Genomic DNA, 23,211 nt, shown 5'->3' with positions numbered 1-23,211 from the left:
TCCCACACTTTATGAGCATAATCTGAGCATTCAGGTGTTTTGAATCTGCCATTATCAGAGTGCTAGTGAAGTGACGTCACAGAGGAGTGGTGACTTTTATCAAGTGCTTTTCTGCCTGTATGACATGGTTGCATGATTGACTACTCTCGATAAATTCTAGTGACTGATCTCTGAAGTCATAACAACCTGACGTTCTGGCACAATTGCCACGGTGCTGACTCCATTTGCTAATTTTTTTCAGTGGTTTGACTGTGTCTGCCAGTCAACCCCCAATGCAATGTGTTGAGCAGTGGGACCTTAAAGAGGTGATTAGATCAGGAGGGCTCTGTCTCAGGAATGGATTAATGCCCTTATCTTGGGAGTGGGTTAGGGCTGAGGAAGCGGGTCCTGATAAAAGAATGAACTCAGCTCTCTTCCCTGCCCGCTCCTCGCCTTGTGTATTCGAGGCATTTGACCCTTTCACCATCCACCATGGGACAACTCAGCAAAGAGGACCCTCAGACATGAAGGACCTTGACCTGGGCTTCCCAGATTCTAAAACTGTAAGAAATAAAACTGTTCTTTATAAATTTCCCAGTCTTAAGTATAGTTTTGGGGTCTATGTTCTTAAGAAACACTGGTCTTTTTCCATGACTGTCAGATTAGGGTATTGAGGTTATCCTAGAGAAGGAGTACTCTCTTCTTCTCCTATAAATTAAATTCCTTATTATGTAAGAGCTATTTAGATTATCTGTTTCAACTTGTGGCAATTTTGGCAAATCATATTTTTAAAGCAATTTGTCAGTGGGCTGGTGGCGTGGCTCAAGTGGTTGAGTGTGCTTGTCTAGCAAGCACAAGGCCCTGGGTTCAATACCTAGCACTGTAAAAAAGAAAACTGTTTAATCCTTGTAAATATTCAATATTTAAAAAAGACATATATCGATTTCATCTGTTGTTGAATTTATTAAGATAAATTCTTGGGTTGGTGGAGTGGCTCAAATGATAGAGCACCTGCCTGACAGGGCCAAGGCCAAGTTCAACCTGGGCACCACTAAAATAATAATAATAGTAATTAATAATCTCTTATGACTCTCTTAATAGCTTCAGGATCTATGGCGATATCCTCTTTCTCATTTCTGACATTATTCATTTTTGATTTATACTTTTTTCTTTTATTTCCTTCTTTCTTTTCTCCTACTTCTACTTCTTCTCCTTCTTTTGTGGTGCTGGGGATTGAACTCAGGGCCTCATGTACACTAAACAGGTACTGTACCCCCCAAGCCACACTTTCAGTCCCTGTTCTTTTTCCTTTTGATCTGTGTTCTAGGATTTTGCTAATATTTTTACTGTTAAAAATTCATTTTGCCTTTTTCAAAATGTTCTTGTGTTTAGCTAGTGCATTCTTCATTTTAGATGAGTTTTTTTTCAGACATGGAAGTTCTTTTTCCTATTTTCTATTTGCCAATTAAGGTTCCTCTCCATGATGGCTCCTTTGGACTATTTTTCCTGTAAGTCTTTGAATACTTTTCTGATAGTTGATGTGAAATTCTTGTCTGCTAACCTGAATACGTGGTTTGTCTCAAGGTCTATTTCTATTACCTGATTTTTGTCTTGACTCTAGGTCGTATTTCTTCACATATCTAGTAATAGAAAGTTAATATCCTCATACAGCAGCCAGACAACCAGAAGATCTTACAAAGAAACCCCAGTGTTAGTGCTAGAAGCTACACACGTTGGTTCAGAGAGGGTCCAACATGAGGATGGGGAACTCTGACTTAAGCTCTGCCCAAGTATAACAGCTTGGATCTCGAATGTCCCCCAAAAGTTCATGTACTGAAGAAAGTCTTGATCCCCAGATGCTGGAAGGTAGTAGAAACTTGAGGAGGCCTAGTTTGAGGAATTAGGTCACTGGGAACATGCCTTTGTCCCATACCCCTTCTTCTTTCTCTTGTCTGCCATGAGCTCAGCTGCTTTGCTCTGCCATGCCTTCCCCCCACCATGTTGTTCTGCTTCTCCACAGGCCCTTGGCGATGGGTGCCAAGCAACCATGGACTAAAACATCTGAACTTGTGAGCCAAAATTAATTTCTCCTCCTTTAAGTTGATTTTCTTGAGTATTTTGTCACAGCAACAGAATACCGACTAACACACAGAACACTAAGAAAGAATTGACGAAGCAGGAAATTCTGGACATCACAGATGGCCTGTGCTGTATAAGCTCTGGATTCTGCTATCTTCCTTGGAAAGCCTTGAGTTCAGTTAAATTCCTGGCAAATCATTTTGATTTTGTGAAGACTTGGTTTCTGCACACATTACTAGGGAAGATGTGCTTTGGTATGTCTAGTTGAGATATGCCATTGTTCTTATGATAAATACAAGATAGTCTTTACTTCTAATATATGGCCCATTTGAGGTTTCAGTGGAAATGGGTAATTTACGAAGCCCCTTAACCCAACGGGACTCTTAACTCCAAACTCTGATTCCTCTATCCTAGGAACTCATGTCTAGCGAGATTTTCCCAAACTTCCCTCCAGGGATCACTTTCTCCTGGGTTCCTTTGGAGTCTCCCCATGCAAACACAGAAGGCAATTGAGACTGGGAGAGAGTTCTGCCCTCAGTTTCCTTCTTTCCTGGGACTTCCTCCTCTACTTCCAGATACTCTAGAAATCTCTCATCTCCATCCTGTAACACTGAAGACAATAATAATGGAACTTTGAGTTCTAATCCCCAATTCTCTGTGGCCTGGAAAGTGATCTCCAGGGAAGAGCTGTAAAAATAATACGCATCTTATCCAATGCAATTCTCTTTTTTCAAGAGTCAAATTCTGGGCTAGTGGTGGCTCAAGTGTTAGAGTGCCTTCCTGGCAAGTGTGAGCCCCTGAGTTCAAACCCTAGTACTGTCCCCCCACCCAAAAAAAGGGGTCAAATTCCCTCATTTCTGCCTTATGTTGGGCTCTCTTTGGGGCCTTCAGATACATATCCCTTTGTTTTTGCTTTGTGTTTTTATGGTTATCATTGTTGCTACTTTTTCTATCATTTACCATTGCTCTCTGTGAGAGCATTGGTTTGATAGAAGCTACTCTCCACCATTCCAGGAACTAGAATCCTTTGAATACTGTGCAGTTTGAAAAAATTATGTTACTGCATCTCCACTGAAAAGCATGTTATGGAAGCTATAGCTTGTGTCCTCCAAAGATTCCTGTGTTGGGAAAAATCCCCCCCAATTCCTACATTGATGGCATTTCAAGGTGAAATGTGGGAGGTAATTCCAATGAGATAAGGTCATGAGTTTGGGTGCCCCATGATGACATTAGTGGCTTTCTAAGAAGAGGGAGAGACCCAAGCTAGCACACTTGCTCTGTCTTGTCATGTCATGCCTTCCACCATGCCATGGTGCAGCAAGAAGGCCCTCACAAGAGGCTATGACATGCTTCTAGATTTCTCAGGCTCCAGAACTGTGGGCCAAATAAACCTCAATTCTTTGTAAATCACCTGGGCTCAGCTGTTTTGTTAAAGCAATGGAAAATGGATTAATCTTTTTAAAAAGTCAACTTTTTTAAAGGCATAGGGAAATTAAAAAAGATCAACTACTTATGAGCTAGCTCTCTAGCTCTTTTCCAGCTCTGAAAACTTCCCATCTGTAAGAATCAGCTTAGGTTGGGTCTTTTCTGTCAAAGGATTTAATCAGTAACCACCCCTCTTACAAATGTTAGTCTCACTACCTCACTTCCCACATGCTTGCTTCATGGACTCTGCTTAACCTGATAAAAGTTTCTATTAAGAACAAAGGGTTGTCATCCTCAGCAGAGCAAAATTCCACTAGTTGCCCTGGTTCCGGAGCTGATAATCTATAACAGTTACTGCTTCCCTGAACTTTTAAACTTCTTTGTCTCCAAAGCCCCCTCCTGATGTCCCCTTTCCAATTAGCTGATCGCGTAGACCGTGAACCTAAAACCTGCCCAATTCAGGGGGAGGGGCAGCATTGCGTTAGAGATGAAACCCCAATGGATTCCCGCTGTGTGTGCTTGCTCTTTGTCTGTGGCACACCCTTTTGCAGAACTAAATTTTGCCTTGCATGTTGACTTCTGAGCTGTGTAATCTCTCTCTTGTGACACCCCAATATCTTACAGCTATTTCTCACACATTCATGGAGACACCATTTCCCCGTAGTTGTCTAAGCTGAGGATCTTAGATGCCTCAACATCTCGATGCACTCCACCCTCCCCCAGACATGGATTTTGGAAGAAGGCTAATCGGGTGTTAATCTTGGACTTGTCATTTATTAGCTCTGTGACCTTCAGGCACATTACCTAAATTCTCTGGGCTTTAACTCCTCATCTGCAGCTGAGGTCAAGAAATCTGATCACACAGGGATTGAGGATCAGTAAACAAAGGAACATCTACAAGGTGCCTGTTTTGTAAATGATTCCATAGGAAAGCATTCTATGTCTGTGAAGTCAAGTTCTTGTACTTACACTGAAAGCTCTTTGTTTCCACCTAAAAACTGAGAGTTCCAGGTTGTCTTTACAGAAATATTTAACTTTCACTTTTACATTTCTTTGGCAAACATCTCAGTCAACATTAAGGAAAACTAACATTGGCTGTACGAATGACCTACTAGGTCCATTGTGGGTCTCACAAGAGAGTGAGCCTTGGTACTGATGAATCTTTCTTTGGCAGCTGGTGACCAACAGATGGAGTCGAGCTAAGAGCTAGAAGCTATCACAGCAAGCAGGAAGGGGAACTGGGATGGGGTAGGAAAGTATGAACAAAACTCTGCCTTGGATGCCCAGAGGCTGGAGCAAGAAGGTGGCATTGCCCAGAGTCTGAGGAGGTGGGCATGCCAGGCACAGGAGGCCACATGGACCAGAGTTCAGGTTCTGATTTCCTCTTCAATAGAAGGAGGGGTGAGTGGGTACAGTTGGAAAGGAAGCAGAGGCTGATCTGGCAGGGCTTGAGGGTATTCAGGCCAAGAAGTCTGGCCTTGGACGTGCAGGATGTAGACTAGAGCGTCTGATAAGATTGGATTGTGTGGGTTGTTTCTTTAAGGAAGGGGCTGGGTTGGAGGACCCGGAAATGACAGGGCATGGCCCTGCTAAGGCTGCTTTGTCAGAAGATGGTGGCAGAGGGACAGGGGCCACCATGGTGACATCATGCAGGAGGGATTTATGGGATTTGATGACTCATCAGATGTGTGTCTGGAAGGAGTTTCCAGCAGCTGACACAGAAGGAGAGCTAATGTGGGGAGTGACATTGTAATTGACATAAAGTGACAGGAGGAGAGCCAGGTCAATTCCCTCTTCAGTCTGGGGAGGTGATAGATGGCTGTGCCCACTTTATAGAGCACATAGCCAAGTGCTGGCACAAAAAAAAGTCTGTCCAAGTCACAGCTGCAGCAAGAGGACGACGCAGGGCCCAGCACATCATCTGTAGAACTGATCCAAACCAGTGCTGTGCTGGATAAATCCAACTTAAAAATTAAAAAAAAAAAACAACCAAACAAACCTTACTTTGAACCATTTGCCAATTCCTGTAGTGTAAATTCTCCACCTTGGCCAGTTTCAGTCTCCTGGCATGTCACTGAATGTAGCCACCCCACCCAGCCCACCACTGACTCAAACCCAGGTCTGCTTGGCTCAGAGGCTCCATCCCCCCCAATACCCCCAGCCCCATACCAAACCAAGCAGCTTATAATCAACCCAGTTCTTTCTCTTTTTGTTCATCACCCTTCACCCCAAATTCTCATGGGTTTATATAACCACGGGTTGGACTACAAAACAGGACACAGAGACACGCCTGGGAGTCCAGCAGAATCCCTACCCCTCACTCTGTCCCCACCCGGGGCCCTGCTATTTCAGGATGTACAATTTAGTTCATGCTCCTGAGTCACATTCAAGAAGCACATGCCACAGAGAGGGACGTCAGCCGAGAATGCACAGGGTCTAACAGACTGGCAGAACTCCTAGACTGGCAGCAATGGATGCCCGCTCACCACTCAGAACCTGGACAGAGCAATTTCTTGAGTTTCCAATGTCACAATCTGTAATGGATCCAACTTGCCCGGCCTCCGCCTCCAAAGCTGGCAATACCACATTCTCCCAGACATGTTGTTAGTACCAAACCTAGGAAAGTCCCTATGTGTCATATTTTCTCCCAGATCTTGTGGCTTGTGGATATATTCCCTCTCATTTGAAACTGACTGCTGGAGACAGAAAAAAGGATGCAAATGATGGGTGGAGCCCTGGTGACCATGTGCCCCTGGGGGAAGAGGGAAAAGGGCATAAGGGTGCGATGGAGCAAGTCTGTGACAAACTCACCTCCCAAAGCAACTCAGGGACCATTGGCTGTGGTAGAAGAGACTGAGAGGGTGTACTCACAGCACACAACCCTCACTTGGAGGGGAGGGCAGGGTGGTGGTAAGCAGGCCATGAGCTGGCTGGAGGACCCCCACTGGAGGGTCCCAGATGGGAATGGGAGCCATGCATCCTACTCACTCTAAACTGAGACCTGGCAGCAGAGACCAAACTTCTGGGCAGACAGAGCAGGCAATGCTGCCCAGCAACTACTGGCGGACCCACAGAAAACCAGCTGGGGCTGGACAGGGTCTTCTGATCATGGCACACTGACAGAACACATAAGTCACATCTGCCTGATGACGCAGCCCAGTGACTGCACTGACAACCTGCCTCAGAGAAACTGGGCCTCATGAGTGCTTGCTGGAAGGCCAATCCTCTGGGAGGAAGGCCCATCCCTGAATCTAATTTTCAAGGTTGGTGAGTCATAGTGCAAACCACTTATAACCCAGTGACTGCCTGGTGAGCCCTGCATACCCTTGGGCTCCTCTAGGCCTTGGGGAGTCACTGAGGTATGTGCTATTTACAGTTGCTTCCCTGGAACCCCAGGCCCTTTCTCAGAAATCCCCAGCTCACTGGGGCTGGGCTGGGCCATGGGATCATTGTAGCTTCCCTTCATCAAATGCTCATGGAGTCTCCAAAACCCAAGGACTCTAACCCATAACCAAACACTACCTTCCAGTCCTACAGTGTGTCATGTCTTGCAAGTAATGCCAAAGCCACCAATAAACCATTCTGACATACTTTCAGAAATGCTGTCGTATAACTACATCAAACTTCGCAATTGTCTAGAACACAAGTCAGTGTGTTTCAATATCAAAATTCACCCCCATCTACTTGCAAAAATGTACACTTTTTACACCACGAATTTACTTCTGGGTCCCCAGAGGGCCACCCAGCACCTCTGGTCACAATCATGCCCCATCCATCACTACTATGCCTCACCAAGTCTGCAAAGTGCCGCCCTTATCCTGAACTGGTAGCTTCCATTCCTTACCTGGCCCACCCTTCCCCCGGGATGAGTGTTGGGAGTCTGAGAGTGAGTGGCCCTCATTCCCAAAGAGGTCATCCATCTGGAACCCGCCTCTCCATTCCCTGATTCATCAAGATACCCGTCTGCCTTTTTCTCACTGTTATGACTCAAGTTTTGTGGCTACAGGGCTGGGTTTGTGGAGGGCAGTTTTCCCAGGATAGTAGAACCAAGATACTGTGCACACTTTCTCCAGAGTACTTCTTGAAGGTCAGTTGATTGTTCAGGTTTGTTTTTCAAAGTGTTATCAGAAATGCTAGTAGGCACAAAATGCCACTGTTGATCAAATAAAATACCAGAGGACTTAAGTGTTGTCAGGAATGGCCAAGCCTTAGAAGCTGGATATCTATTAAGATGACCCAAAGTATGAAAAGGACTCTGTGCAGAAGGGCCTTGTGGCATTTATCTAAGATAGGACAATGGGACACTGGAGATGGTATTACATGAATTCTCATCTCTAGGAAGTAGGCAGGCTTTGTTATCTTTTTTGAACTCAGGGGCTCACACATGCTAGGGTGACCTCACTCTTACTGCTTGAGTCATTTTGCCAGCCTGGAAGTAGGCAGACTTTAAAGGTGATTTTAAGGTATCATTGTGTAGGGGAGGAAACAGAGCAAGGTGCCAGTTTGTATTACAACAATCTGTAAATACAGACAAAATGCTTACAGGAATGTGCTGGAGTGGGAGAAGGCAATGCAAGAGAGAACGAGCAAGCCCATGGACCCCTCCTTTCCCTTCCTATGTCCCTACACAGTATCTGTCAGTAACTACCCAGGATTGGTTCCAGGATCCCTGCAGATACCAAAACCTGCAGATGCTCAGTCCCTTTATGTAAAATGGTGTGGCATCTGCACAGAACTTACAGGCACCCTCCCGAATACTTAAATCATCTCTAGATTAACTGAGTGCCCAATGCAGTGGAAATGCTGTGTAAACAGTGACAATGTATTGCTCAGAGAATAAGGACAAGGGAAAAAACCTGTACATGTCCATATAGACATAGACCCTCCACTGCCACCCAGCATTTCCAATCTGGGGTTGGCTAGATCTATGAATGTGTAACCATGGCCGCAGAGGACTGTTAGAATATACTCATTTGCATTTACCACAGAGGAAACAGAACTCACTTAAAACTCAGAAATGCACATGAGGTGTCAGTAGCTCATGCTTATAATTCTAGCTACTCAGGAGGCAGAGAGCAGAAGGATTGCAGTTCAAGGACAACCCTTGGCAACTAGTTCATAAGATCTTCTCTTGAAAATACCAACACAAAAAAGAGCTGGTGGAGTGGCTCAAGTGGTAGAGTGCCTGCATCACAAGTGTGAGGCCCTGAGTTCAAACCCAACTACTGACTAAAAAAAAGAAGTTTCCTTCCTAACACTAGTGGGATGGTGTCAAAGCTTTTAGAAAGGTTTTGCTTTGCTCTGGCACAATTAAAAGTTCTCTTTAGTTATGGAACAAGAAGTTTTTGATTAAAGAAAGATCCAAACTTCATTCAGAATGGATGACTTTAAAGTCTAGCTCAGGATCCTTTGCTCCAATGGAAATGTACATGAAGCAGCAAGCCAGGGTAATGGCTTCACCCAGGCAATGAGCTGTGACAAATCAAGAGGAAGAAGGAGGTGGCAGTCCAGGGCACTTGCCAACTTAATTGTGCCGGACTGCTCCGTGAGGAGATAATCATTACAGATAACACCAGCTGCATTTAAGTAGAGTCCAGAGTTTGCTTCACCTGCACTCTTAAGTGATTTGATCAATCTCACTACAAAACAGTCAGGCATAATAGCTATTTTAAAGGAAGCTTTAAAGGACAATCTTTCATTTCTGTCTGGATTAATAAAACTCAAAGATCCTTATAACTGGAGAATAATTAATGGTAAACTAAATGCATTACACAATATCCAAGGACACACATTGAAGTGGTTGAATTGCACCAAAGATTTATACGGCCCCCCTTTGTCCCCCCATCCCTGCTAGAGTTCAGACAACTCTGCAGCATGGCAAAGCTACCACAAGAAGGCTTTTTCTACTGGAAGTCACACAAATCAATCCACTGCATTGTAGCCTTCGCATTTCACTGCATTTGTATGAAGTTAGACTAAGCAGATGTGGTGTGAGCCTTTCCCTTTCAACTAGAACAGAAAGGGACATCTTTTGAGGGTTCGCAAAGCACTGTGGGACCCGCCTGGGTGGGTGGCAGCTCTGAACAGCCACCTGAGTCAACAGACTCCCAGCTCGTCCCTGGTCGTGTGGCCCCTAAACCCCTTTGTAGCCGAGATTACAGCACTTTGTATAGCAGTAAAGCAGCCTAATTCTGTAGGGTGGGTTACCCATGCAGGGTGGGCAGGGCCTGACAGAAGAGCACAAGAGACTAGACCTGGGGGATTCGGGCAGAACCTCTCAGCCACTGACAATGATACAGCAGACAGGAACTTGCAAGTGTGTCACCATCTGGGAGGACTGGTCTTGAAAGGCAAAAAGACCCCAGCAGCAGGGGTGATGTGTGTCAAAGTCCACAGGTTCCCTTAACCTAAACACTGGTCTTAAGACACAGGGTGCGGTGTCTGCAGCTCACTTGCACGTACATTTGATTCCATATACATGGTAATAAATGAAGCTACTGCACAGAACACCACCCCCACAGAGCAGGCACAGGAAGAAGGCAAGTGTGACTCCTTTAGCTTGGGTCAGATACATGTACAGTCAGCAAAGGGTGCATTAGCCATGTCTGTATCCTACTCTAGGCTGAGATGGGACCCAGGCTTAGAGGACTTGGTAAACTAGGAAGTGGAAGAAGGGCTGGGCAGGAAGGAGGCTCAGACAGATTCACCCACAGGTTCAAGAACTTGATCAGCAGGCTTGTGGAGTTTTCACTTCCTCTCCAGCTCTCAGCCTCAAGGGAAGGGATGCCTGGCCCTCACTCCCAGGGTCTGCCTGCATTTACAGAGGGATTGCCCCACAATCTGCAGTGTGTGACACCTCATCTCCAGACAAGAGGGGTTTGGGATGATATAGCCCATGTCCAGGCTCCAGTCTCATCCTGGCTCAGAATACCAGTGCCAGCAGTGGTGACCCTACCTTCTGGAATTTAGGTGTAGGTTACCAATGACTGCCAGTGCCGTGTGCAGAAGACAAGGCTGTCCCAATCCACTGAGTGCAGGGCTCCTGCATATCCAAATACAGCACTCAGAAGCCTGCTGCCCTTTGTCCTTCCCCACACCCCCAGGCTGTCAAGAGAGCCACTTCTGCCCTGTAGTGCCCATGAGGCCAGCAAGACCCCTGAAAGGGGTGTGAGGCCAGCAAGACCCCTGAAAGGTGCCCATTTGTAAATGCTATCTATGCAGTTTACACAACACAAACACCTTGGTGGTACTTGGTGGGAAGGGCCCAAGGCTGGACAGCTGGACTTGGAAGGAAGCTTCCGTATTCACACCTTTGTGCACAGTGACCTCTTCCCTGCTATTGACATATTATTCTTAATTATTTTTAACGGGGGCTAGCTGGTGTGTTTGGATTTGGGGCTACTCCATTTTTTTTAATGTTTCTGTATTAGAACTAAAATAATACATTGTAAGACAGAGCAGGAACTAATGAGCAAAACAAAGAGGCAAACATGGAAGGCTTTTAGAATCCAAGGAAGGGAAGGGATTCTTTCTGGGGCCCAGAGTGGGGACTGTAGGACTCAGAGGCATTCTGGAGGGAGAGTGCCCAGGTGGGGAAGGGCACAGGGGTAGCGCAGACAGTGTGGCTCCCAATGCACTAGGGGCCCACCAGGAAGAAGAGACCTAGGCCTGCCCTTCAGGGGCTACAGAGGGAGACATGATCACCTGAGCACAGTGTCCAGATGTTCACATCAACTCAGGAAGAGGGCAGGATGGCACCAGTGGCCAATGGTATGGCACGTATCACATGTTGGAGCAACAGACTAACGTCCCACAGCTAAGAGTCAGTGTGCCTAGAGGACGTACCCTGGAGAGTGGGGGATGAGGGACACAGAGGTCGTGATCAGGCTGAGGGTCAGGTGCTAGTGACACTAGAGACCACCCTCTGTAAGAGGGCACTGGAGTGACCAAGGCATGATGAGAGGAGAGTAGAACCTGGGGACCAGTAGGCAGCGTCCATGCACTGCCAGGGGCGGGGAACAGGGGAAGTGCCCAGCAGTGTTCCTGGAGACTGGACCCTGAGGGAAGCAGTGCTTCACAGACAGTGACATCAGGAAGAAGGACAGGTGCAGTGTCACCACAGTGTGGAGTGGTATTTTGCTCAGTAGAGTGTCATTCGTACCCTACAGACCAAATACCTGCAGTGTGCTGTCAGAATAACCAGGAGAGTTTACATGCCTTTGTTATCAAGAGGTGGATTTTGATCTTCCTCACTGGAGGATGAAAGAGTCTGTGCTTTTTCCCAAGAAAAAATTAAACACTCCTACACAGTAAACAGCAATTAGGCATTATTACAGCAACTCTTTCTGTGAGCACGATGTCATTATGCTGGGCTCAACTGTCATTACACTGTGAACACCTCTCCTGGGACTGTAATTCTTGTCCATAGAAGCTTGCTACCTTGACATCAGAGATCACACTTTTTTTGATTGTGTGTGCCATTTATCCTCTAGCTAGATCGATGATAAAACCGTGAGAACCTTTGCACACATAGCATTGCATGGGGCTCTGTTAAAATATGACCCCAGGGGTGGCCCAGGAAGGGGTGCTTGTACTACACAAGGGCCTGGATCTGGTCTGTTTCTGGAGTCAGCAGGCTGATGAGAAAGAGGAAAACCAGTTCATTTCATTCCCAAACTGCAGTCCATGAAATATTTCCCTCAATTAACTTGAAAAACTTTACGAGTTCATGTTTAAGTTTTTACTCTCCAAATGTTAATACAATTCTTTAGCTGAAACAGAAATGAGACAAAATGGGTCTGAAAAGTACAGTAGAAAAATATTGTCCACTGGTTTATTTTTCCAAATGAGCAATAGGCTATTTACAAATAAGCAGATCTCCAACAATGTGTATTTAAAATGGCAAGTCTATCAACTGTTTGAAACCTAAATGAAAAAAAATTATTAAGGCACATTTGATCTGTGAGTTGAAAACAAGCATTGTGGTGTAATGACAGATTCATTTCACTTTGTCCCCAAAACATGTGAGCACCAAAATTGTCCAAGAACACTTAACATTTAGTAAAACAGGAATGTAAAAATTAAGAAGGGGAAAAGTGTTTTCAAAGGAAATCTTTGGAGATCAGTTTACTGCAAATAAGACATAGTAACCACACTCTGGTACACATAAATACTAATGACTAAGAGGTACTCAAGAAATGGCAGAGCTCTAAACAATGGATATTAAATAAATTAAAGGTATCTCAGATACAAAGGATAAAACAAAACAGTAATTAAAAATGAAGTAACCATCTCCACCAACATAACACAGACATGATGAAGTAAACAAAGCCCAATGCGTCCCCACAACGTTTTCATCGGTTGTTTTTGTTTCTTAGTTTAGCTTGCATACATTCGAATTATTACAACAATCTTCTTTGTCATTCTAAATATTAATGTTGTCCCCTCTAATGAGACGGGTCAGGAAGAAAGAAAATGCCAATTCCTTGTTGGAGGTTAAGTCAGGACCGTTTAGACCAAAGGAATTACAACAGGAATGACCCCAGCTTTCACTGTGCTCTCCTCACTCCCCTGCTCCAAATTCCTACTCGACCACCATGGGTGGGGCACAATTTGGGGAAAGCTGTCCTGAAGACGATGATTACAGCTATTATCACATTTCCTTAACTTATAACTGAAACTTGAGATGGCTTACAAAAAAACTTGTGAAAAAAAAAAAAGACAAAAGACAAAAGGTAGAATTTGTGCAAGGTTAGCAGTCACAACAGAACATTGACCAGAGTTACAGTGTTTTGTCACAATAATACTTTGTCGGAATGTTCACGTTCTCTGCCATAGGACTGTAGGGTCTGGAAAAGAAATGTAAAAAACAAAACAGCAAAAACAGTTTTGTTCATCAGGTATGTTTCAAGTCAGAACTAAGCAGGTCTGCTACATCAGCAAGATGTGTTCAAAGGCAAACATTGATCACATTTTTGTTCAAAAAGCTCAATCTTAAAGGAGTCCTATGTAAGAAAACCACTTGGAAAATATATCCTTGTATGGACTTCAAAAACTGGTCATACAAAAAATTTTTGAAAAATAAATTAGGTAATTAAAATGTCATGTCCAGCAGAGCTGGACATCAGGCTGTCTGTGTGGAGCCGTTATTATTGCTGCTTTTACTGTAGCTTGGATCGTTTTTCTCCAGCCACATCTCAGCCAGCTGCTGTGTGGACCCGTAGGTCGACGCCTTGGACCCTAGGCACATTTTGTACTGTTTGGGATCCAGATTGGGGTCACAGAAGACAGGGTGGTGCACGTGGACTACGCCTACCTCCTGGCTCCTGAATGTCTTCAAACCCGCCTGGACGACCTTGTTGAAGAGATCCACATCCTCCAGGCCCCAGCCCTGGATGGAGACATCAAAGCCGCCTGCTCGGACAAGATCTCCCTTATAAATACAAGTAATGCCAAACCCATAGTTTCTCCAGAAGCCAGTTTTTTGAGTAAAGGCAAAATGGTTGTCACTGGGAGCTTTCCCACTATAAACAATCTTTGGATCATACTGGCTGAAGATGATTGGGAAATAGGTTTGTTGGCCCAAAACTGTGTTTGCTCGACACCGTTGCAGGAATTCCGGAGTGAACACGAGGTCAACGTCACAGAAGAAGAGCAAAGACTCATTATTAAACTGGGAGGAGCCTACTTCGAGGGCCAGAGCTCTTGAAAACTCTCCAGACACCGGCAAAATCTGCATGTCGGCTTTCGGATACTTAACGCGGTAATCTCGCATCAGTTCAACTTGTTTGGCCTTATCTGGGTTGGAGTCAGAATTGAAAAGCAGCACTACGAGCTTGACGTTCTGGTTGGGAATGAGACAGGTCTTCTCGAAGTTCCCCATGAATCTCACAAACATATCAAAACGTCCAGACAAAGGAATCAGAATGTTGATCTTTTTGTCTTTGGGCTCTTTGTGCTCATTCTTGGACCCCGGGAGCTGGAAGGGAACAAGCTTCTTCAGGGAATTAGAGAGAAAGGACAGGGATCCAGAGTCCTGGTTGATTCTGTTGGCCAGCTCCTGTGCGTCCAGCTCCTCATGTTCCACGAACTGGATCTTGCTGAAGGTCTGCTGCAGGTAGGCATGCCTGCGCACGGGGACTGTCATCTTCTTCCCTTTGTGCTTCTTGTACAGGAGCAGCAGGTCCAGTATGTACTCTGCCCCGTACATGGGGTTCACTCGGCGGTAGCCATACTGGATCTCCTTGAAGTCGATGATGCGTCCTCGGGTCTTGGCGTTGGCGTTGATCATCTCCATCACCTGCATGACAATGTCATCCAAGGCTTCCCTCTGTGCTGAGTCCATCCCTCTCCGGGGAGGCTGGCCTTCGATGGCTGAATACAGGTATTTCCCTGTCAGAAACTCCCATTCCAGAATCTCCTCTCGCTGGCGGGCCTGAAACCGCATGAAGGAAGGGGGGATTCCCAGCTGCAGGTCTTCCTTGTGGATCTCTGTGTTGCTATACTTGCTCATCAGGACGATTTCTCGGTGGAGCTGGATTGTGCGGTGGCGCAGCTCGGCGATCTTGCGACTCAGCATGTAGCTGTGAAGCCTGTACTGGTAAGGTGGGTTTTTGTTGGGGTGCAATGTGATGGCTCGGTGAATTTTACTGTTATGGAGATCTCTAATGTACCCCTTCTTGTTCTGTTCATAATTCTCATAAAAAAGCTGCTGCATCTGTTAGGGGAAGAAGATTACTACTTTAGTATTGCATGAAAGTGTCCCTTCAGTCTTAACAGCTCCTCATATACCTGCTAACTCTAAAGACAAATCTAAGAATTAGAATTTTTCCCAGATGGGCCACAGCACAGAAAGGGCCCTAGCAAAGCCCAGCCAATAGCACTGCAGTGAGATGAGAAGCTAGTAAGCATTAACTGCCTAAAGAGGCAAGACATCTTCAATTAGCAGAGTTGGCCAACTGTCCCTGGATGAAGACCAGTATGGGGAGCCCTGCAGCTACCTGTCCAGAGGAATAAACTTCCTCCAGATGGAGCCGAGACAACTCTAAGCACACAGCTTGACAAAGGACTAGCACTGCTTGCATGGAACTTAAGAGGAGGAAAGCAGTGGAAGCAGTGAGATCTGCATTGGAAGGACACTGCTCTACATCAGCAGTGTGATCTGAAAGCCTCCCTTTGCCTGCCTGCCTGCCTGCTTAGCACAGGGTTTCCAGCAGCCACACAGGGGCTAGGGCTATGGGACTCAAAAAATGCTGGTTAAGTGGGAAGGGCCTGGGACCTATGGCATTCACTTCTGCCAACTTCTCCTTCTATCCCAAGGCACAGGTTTTGGGTGAAGAGATGTTTGAGAGTCAGCAGTAAACCCAGGCCCTTCAAGTTAGGAAGGGAATAGGCTAAATTCTTCAGGTAAGGAAATGACAAATGTTAACAGAGCCTTCTGGAATGAAGAATAAAATACTACAAAAAATTTCTAGTAAAAGTAACACTTGAAGTTGGTACCAGGAAGTCAGTCTTGTATTCCCCCTTCCCCCACCCTTTGTGGTTCAGTTTTGTTTTACTGACATTATTAAGTAATGTATCTGCATATGATCATGTGGATTTGGGCTGGCTAGTTTGTTTGCCTTTGGACAGTCACGTTTTTTACTCCCCTCCCCAGCCACTGCAGTTACAATAACAAAACCATAGATTAGCTACATCTCACATCCTTTTTCTGCACAATACTGTGAGTCACTAATAAGCGAAGTCAACAAGGTAAGAAGGGGAATACTACTACAGAACAGCTTGGAAGAAAAGAGGGAGCTAAAGCCCACCATCAGGGTGCCAGGCTCCGCGCACTGGATCCGTGACTCTGATGCTGCTGACTCCTCCCCCCTCGACCCTGTGTGGTCTGGCATGAGAAGACGAATGAGACTGCACCTTCAATGCCCTCCAATGTGTGCTACTGTTTCTGACTTTGCTTCACACATTATCCTCAACCCATGTGAAGACAAACATGGAGTTATCTTTTGAAACCAGTGTGAAACTTTACAATCAGAAAAAGTGGTCAGGTCTTTGTTTTTCAGAAAAAAATTGAGAAAGAAAACATTTTTCCAAAGGAAAGTGTAGCCTACTAATGTAGGAGGACAGACATCAATTGTGGCTCTCACACGTGCTCAGTAGAGCCCAGGCACATGGCACGGAACATACAGCAAGCAGTTTGCTCACTGCTCACAGAGGGCATCAGCCATGGGGATTCTGCAAGCTACTGTTGACTCCAGGGAAGCGAACCTGAAACCTCTGCTTCTGACACAAGGCTTCCAAGAGATCTGGGGCTGGATGAGAGCCTTCAAAGCCAGGATGGCTGGGCCAGAGAGTAACTGATTATAAATGTCCTGCTGCAAGGTTCAAGTAACCATCACAACCTGCCTTTCTTTTTACGTTGTTCCCTATATGTGTCACAACAAGACACCAAATGAACTTCCTGCCCAAACTTCTTTACTGCTCCATTTCCAACTAGCCAGCTGCTGAGTGAAGCACAAGGCTACCAGGTGGCACTGGAGCATGAGGAAAAGGTTACAAAAGCCCCATGCAGGTGCTAAAATCTCAATACAAACAGTCATCTCATAATCTGTAAGCCCAAAAGGTGACGGGAGCCTCCAAGCATGCTCCCATTTCACAGGGGCACAGGACCCCACCCAGCCTCTACTGGAGTACACTTCCTATGTGAGGAAGCTCACCCACAGGAAGTCAACATCAGTAAAAGTGCTCCCAAACAGGAGACTAGGACAGTAACTATGACGGGAGAGTGGAGATCCTATATACATTTAATTGTATATTATTTCCACTTCATCTGCTTTTGACAATGTGTGAAGAACTATAATATTTTGAAAGTCCCCAACCCATTTCCAAGAATGTAAGCACACTCAACCATAAATCTGGCTTTCCAATGTTAGGTGGGAGCAGCTGGAGGCAGGTGCCCAGCAGGCCACTCATCCTGCCAATCCATCTCTCATGAATCTCAGACCCTCTTCCCTCCCACCCAACTGGGCAGCACCTCAGTCCTGGCTTTTAACGCAGCAGCAAAATGGGTGTTCTGACAACATAATTTGTAGATTTATGGCTAAAGTATACTTATGCTGGTAGAACTCACATGATTTTCTCTCTTCTCTTCCCAAACAGCTTTAGAAAGAATAAAGAAATATAAAAGGAATAAACCCCTAAGGGTTAAGAGAATGGACCAAGAGGAGACACAGCAGACAAGATGTCCCTAAATCCTGGGGAATGGAGGGTGAGTGAAGGAAGACGAAGCCAGCTCTAAAAAGTGAGCCAATGCATCCATGAGAGCCCTGGAAAGACACTGCTGTAGAGGCCAGGGCAAGGCCAGATGCTGGGTAAGGGAGACTGCTGGCAAGAGAGTAGGGAGCACCCTCTCTGGAACCACTGCAGGAGTGGGCAGTGGGTGGGAAGCAAGAGACAGCTGGCACCTTCAAAGAGACATTCAAAGTTACTCTGCCATCTAGTCAGTGGGATTTTGTCGAAATGCATGTGGGATTGTCTATCAAGCACTGTAACTAAATTAGTATTACCAAGAACAAGAAGTGAGAATTTCAGCATTTGCACACGCATCATTTACAGTAGTTATTTCTGAATATCACTGTCTACAGGCTGTCTTTTCCTCTCCTTTGGGGTTCCTGTCTTGCTAAAGCACATAGCTTAAGTTTCTCCAGAGAATAAATGTGAACACCTAGGGAGGAGTGAGTAAGGCTGACAATGGAGGAAATGAGTCCCTAGACTTTACCAGCTACCTCCCAGCATACACGTCTCCACCCCCATCCCCAGCAGGAACCTAAGTCTTTTCTGCATCAAACAAACAGTCCCACAGATCTGGAGTTCTCCAACAATAGAAGTATCGACCAAAACACTGGGTCACTAAAACAGATGCTCGTTTTAAAAACCTCACCAGATCCCTGTTCCTCAATACTTTACTCTTGAAGGGGTCAACAACCAAGGATCACTAGACAACTGAAAAAGGGTCCTATAGGGAAAGATGGAGAAGAAACAAAAGAATAAAGCCTGGTAGAAACAAAGAATGGAGTGAACAGAAGAAAACCTCAGCAATAAAAACAAAACTACAGTGTACTCAGAGAAGCTACTGCATCCATGCAACAGAAACCCACACAAAGAGACACAAAAACTTCTAGAATTAAACAGAAAATAGAAAACCACCCCCAAAAAGTGTGTGTGTGTGGGGGGGAGTTGCATTTGAAGATAAAAATAAAATTGGAGAATTCCCCAAGAAATAGGAAAAACAGAAAACAAGACAGAAAAGAGTCATTGTAGAAAGAGAACGTACATGGAAGAGAAAACTGCACCATAAAGATGGATCCAGAAATCACGGTCATCCCTGGGTTAAACCCCAAATAGTCAGCACGAAGAATGCAAGTTCTGGACACCGGGGTTAACAATCTAGACCATTCCAAGAGGAAAGGAGAGGCTACATACCAATAGTCAGACACTCAACACGGATGATACTACTGCAGACCAAGAGCAATGCCTTCAAAAGTGGGGAAAGTGAAACTGATCCTCAGTGTAGAATTATCTTCCAAGCTAGATTATCCATCAGGAAGAAGAGAGAAAAGAGATATTTTCAGCTATTCAAGGGCTCAACATTATCTTATCTTCTTTCCCAGAAAGCTAATGGAGCTAACTTTTTCTGGGGGAGGTGGTAGTACTGGGGTTTGAACTCAGGGATTTGCACTTGGCTGAGGGAGGTACTCTCCTGCTTGAGCCACACCTCTGGCCCTCTTTGCTCTGGTTATTCTGGAGATAGGGTCTTGCTTTTGCCCAGGTAATTCTCCAGTTTTAGGCTTCTTATTGTCACTGGGATGACAGGAACACGCCACCAAATCCAGCATTTTTTACACTGAGATGGGGATCTCACAAACTTTTTGCCCAAGCTGGCCTGAACTGTGTTCCTCCCATCTCAGCCGCCCAAACAGCTAGGATTACAGATGTGAGCCACAGTACCCCCTCACCGCTCCGACACACACACACAGTTTTTTTTTTTTTAATGAGTAAGACATCTATTGCAAGACAAAAGGAAGTAAGGGCTGGTGGAGTGGCTCAAGTGGCACAGCTCCTGCCTAGCAAGCGTGAGGCCCTGAGTTCAAGCCCCTGTGCTGCAAAAAAAAAAAAAAAAGAAAAAACAAAGACAAAAGGAAGTGAATGGGATGGGGTGAGAGGGAAGAGCACTGGAGACTGGACTGAGATTGGCTGGCATTGTCCGCACTGCTGCAAAGGGTATATATTTAACAACCACTCAGCTTTGTACAAGGCCTTATGGATGGCTTTGGGGAGAAGTAGGGAGCTACTTTCTTTTTACCTCAGAGTGCTGAGATGGGAGAAGAGGGGAGACACTAAATATGTTTTTCAGATTTCAAAGAATTTTGGGGGGTGATATACGTTACAAATCACCCTCAAAATTATGAACAAGGATTATAAAGTATAATTCAAAACAAAAGTTATTTTATTAAAACCAGGTTAGAAGTGAAATTCAGAAATCACCTGTTTTCTGAAAGAGAGGTGGGAGAAGCCCCAGTATAGTCTCACTGGCCTCATCCCACCAGCCCCACAGCCAGGGGCTCAGAGACTGTCCCTTGCTCCATTTCACTTGCCTGCTCTTTACCTACCTGATCACATCAAGCCACCTCAGGGCTTCTGGGCTCTAATAGCCTTTGTAGTGTTTCAGCCATTCAGATTTGATTTTGGAATCACTTGCAACCCTCTCAAGTTATCTTTTTTTTTTTTTTTTTGTACCTTCATTAGCTTCTAGCTTCTCTGCTATGGTTTTGGTTTTCCCTGCCTTTTATTTCTCCTTAAGAACATCCAGCTGTATTTAAAAAGGCAAGCTGTGGATGAAACCAAACCACTGTGGCTGTGGACTCTTTATGACACAAATTGGTCACTAAGCTGAACACTGCTGTTTCCTATTTACTTTCCCTCTGTCCTTACCCCGTTGACCAGGTAAGCTCTAACTCCTGAGTTCAGCCAATTTCCTGGACTCGATAGGAAGAACACCTCAACCCTTAAGAAGTATAATCATAGACTAAATCAAGTATTTAGCAGTTTTCTGGTAAGAGAAATAAACTATTTCTCTGGAAGAAAGTTGAAAATGTAACAATTTTAAGAATAAAAGTTAATAAATAAGACTAGAAACATTTCTTGATTTTACCCTACTAGTATTTTAAGAGTTTGGATGAACTTGAATTTGTAAGGTAAGGTCTCCTGAAGGTGAAGCATTCTGAGGCCTTAGTGACTGCGACCTGGCCACACGTCCTCTGCAGTCACGCCCTGATGTTCTCCTACCCACCCAATCCTGGTGGCTAAGGCTGAGGCTCCCATCACTGAGTAACAACACATCCCTATTAACTGGTTCCATTCTATAGAAACAAACTTCCAATTCTTCTATAAAATAAAAATAGTTAACAATATGTAATTCGTAACTGCATTTTATAACTCCAGGAATAACAAATGTGTAGTTATTTTTTGTTTTAAAGAATATTTTGAACAGTGCACACTATAATCCAAGTTACTCCAGAGGCAGTTAGGAGGACTGTGGTTCGAGGCTGGCCTGGGCAAAAACAACTCTTTTAGAGTTCATCCAAACTCTTTTAGACCCTATCTAAAACAACTCTTTTAAGAGTTCATCCAAACTCTTTTAGACCCTATCTAAAAAACACTAAAATCAACTGGGGCCATGGCTCCAGCAGATCACTTGCATGTGGCCCTGAGTTCAAGCCCTGATACTGCAAAAAAGAAAGAAAAGAAAAAGGGCTTGTAATCCTAGCTACTTAGAATGCAGAGATTAAGAGGAACACAGTTCGAGCAAAAAGCCTGGGAGACCCCCATCTCAACCAATAAAAAGTGAGGCACAGTGCCATGCACCTGTCATCCCAACTACATGGGAATATAAACAGGATGTGGTTGAAGCTAGCCTGGGATAAAATCAAGACCATATTGGAAAAATAACAAAGACAAAAGGGCTGGGGGGAGACTTGACTCAAGTGCTAGAATGCCTGCTTGGCAAGCAAAAGTCTTGGGTTCAAATGCCAGTACTGCTCCCCCTCCAAAAAAAGAGTATTTTGAATGGGGCAAGGTGGAACAACCTATAATCCCAGTATTTGCAAGGATGAGGCAGGAAGAGCAAAAGTTCAAGGTCAGCTTGGGCTACAGAGTAATATCCTGTCTTAAAAAAAAGTCGTACATATGAATAAAAGAAAAACAAATAAATAAAATCTTAAAAAGTCATTTTGAATAGTACCAAATTTAGAATTTACAAGATTTTTGTTATCACGCAGTATTTTAATAATGTATAATTTGTAATATTACTTAGAATATTATAAAACAGAAAGTTAAAAAGTACCGGAGAAGAAAACACAAGTCCAAACAGATTATTTAATAATTACAAGGTTAGACCTTGCTTTTTTTTTTTTTTTAAAGCCGTAATTGAAGAAGCCTTTCTAAGATGTACAGAGTAGCACTGATGGTCTGAGTTCCAGTGCTCCAACAGTCTTTAATCTTTGTTTCAGAAAGTACCTCCATAATCTTGGGCTCCAGTGATGCCATCTCTCTCACTGTGAGATGAACCAGGACCATGCATCAGTCAATAGTGAACCTGAGAGACTCATGTCAAGGTCATGCTACTCCAGTAACTTCTAGTCCAGCTGGGAAGTCATCAACTACCCACATTTAACTTTCTTAACACCACCTTCTTGGTCTTCATTAGCAAGTGTCCTTGTATTCTCATCAGATCCTTATTCCCATTACTGTTTACATTACTGTCTGCATTACAGTTCAGCCACATCCACACATGATCACTCCTCCAGATCTACACTTTCTCTTTTGGATTTATGTTTCATTGCACAGAATTTGTTTTCATACCCCGCTTTGTCCTGAAAACTGGTTCAAAGAAAATATGTATTGCCTACAGGTTAAGAAATCCTAACTGCTGGTGTTCAATAGCCAGAGTCACAAATTTTAAAATATTTGTATTAACATTGTCATATGTCTATCTGCAGATAAGGTTTCCAGATCATTTACTGCCCAAAGCAGGAACTTCTGAGATAAAAGTAGAGGCCTGGTAATGGTTAGGCCATGACCACCAGCATAGGCTGGGCTCTGCCAGGTTCTCAGGACACAGGGTTGTTATACAGGTCCCTGCTAGGTCTCTCTTAATTAGTTTTACATAGGCTTTGCCAATTTTCATTCAATTAAGTTTAAAGAGTGTGTACTTTGTATCTTAACAGCTCCATTCATAAAACAAAATCTTTTCATGGGAATTAAACTAGGACTGTAGTGTTAAGAAGTGAGAACTCTATGAATGAGCCTTGAGCAGTTAGCTTCCAATTCTGAAATCTAAACACCTGTCAGAGAAGCCTGGCCCATTTCAAAGTAATTGGGACTTGAGCTTGGCAAAGTTAAACAAAAGCTGCTGGTAGTCATTTAAGGCTTCTACATAACACAGTAAGCAAAGTGGTGAAACAAAGATTCTGCAAGTGAACATTTGTGTTTAAATAATTAGCAGCCATAGGGCAGGAAAACTCTTGTCTGCAGTCCGAAAGCTACATTTGAATCCCACCACTCACCTCACCAATGCCTGACCCTACAAATGCCTGATCTCAGGACAGTCACTTAAGTTTTCCACACTTTTTCTTTTTTTAATGAAGAAGCAAACATGGCAGTCTGATGTGG

At 44.5% G+C, this 23,211-nt stretch overlaps 1 protein-coding gene across 2 annotated transcripts in view; it reads right to left on the bottom strand.

Annotated features, from left to right (window-relative positions):
* Nucleotides 1-12,289: 12,289 nt before the first annotated feature.
* The window catches only part of Chsy1 (chondroitin sulfate synthase 1), a 76,533-nt gene continuing 65,611 nt past the window's right edge, over nucleotides 12,290-23,211 (bottom strand). For both annotated transcript variants that reach the window (XM_020161719.2, XM_074061990.1), the window contains one exon: nucleotides 12,290-15,199. In XM_020161719.2, coding sequence (XP_020017308.1) covers nucleotides 13,607-15,199 — 1,593 coding nt within the window. In that variant the 3' untranslated portion in view covers nucleotides 12,290-13,606. The remainder of the gene's footprint in view (nucleotides 15,200-23,211) is intronic.

Source organism: Castor canadensis, chromosome 19 (genome assembly GCF_047511655.1).
Source record: "Castor canadensis chromosome 19, mCasCan1.hap1v2, whole genome shotgun sequence".
In the NCBI taxonomy this organism is placed as follows: domain Eukaryota; kingdom Metazoa; phylum Chordata; class Mammalia; order Rodentia; family Castoridae; genus Castor; species Castor canadensis.
This window is presented reverse-complemented; position numbering and strand designations above follow the sequence as displayed.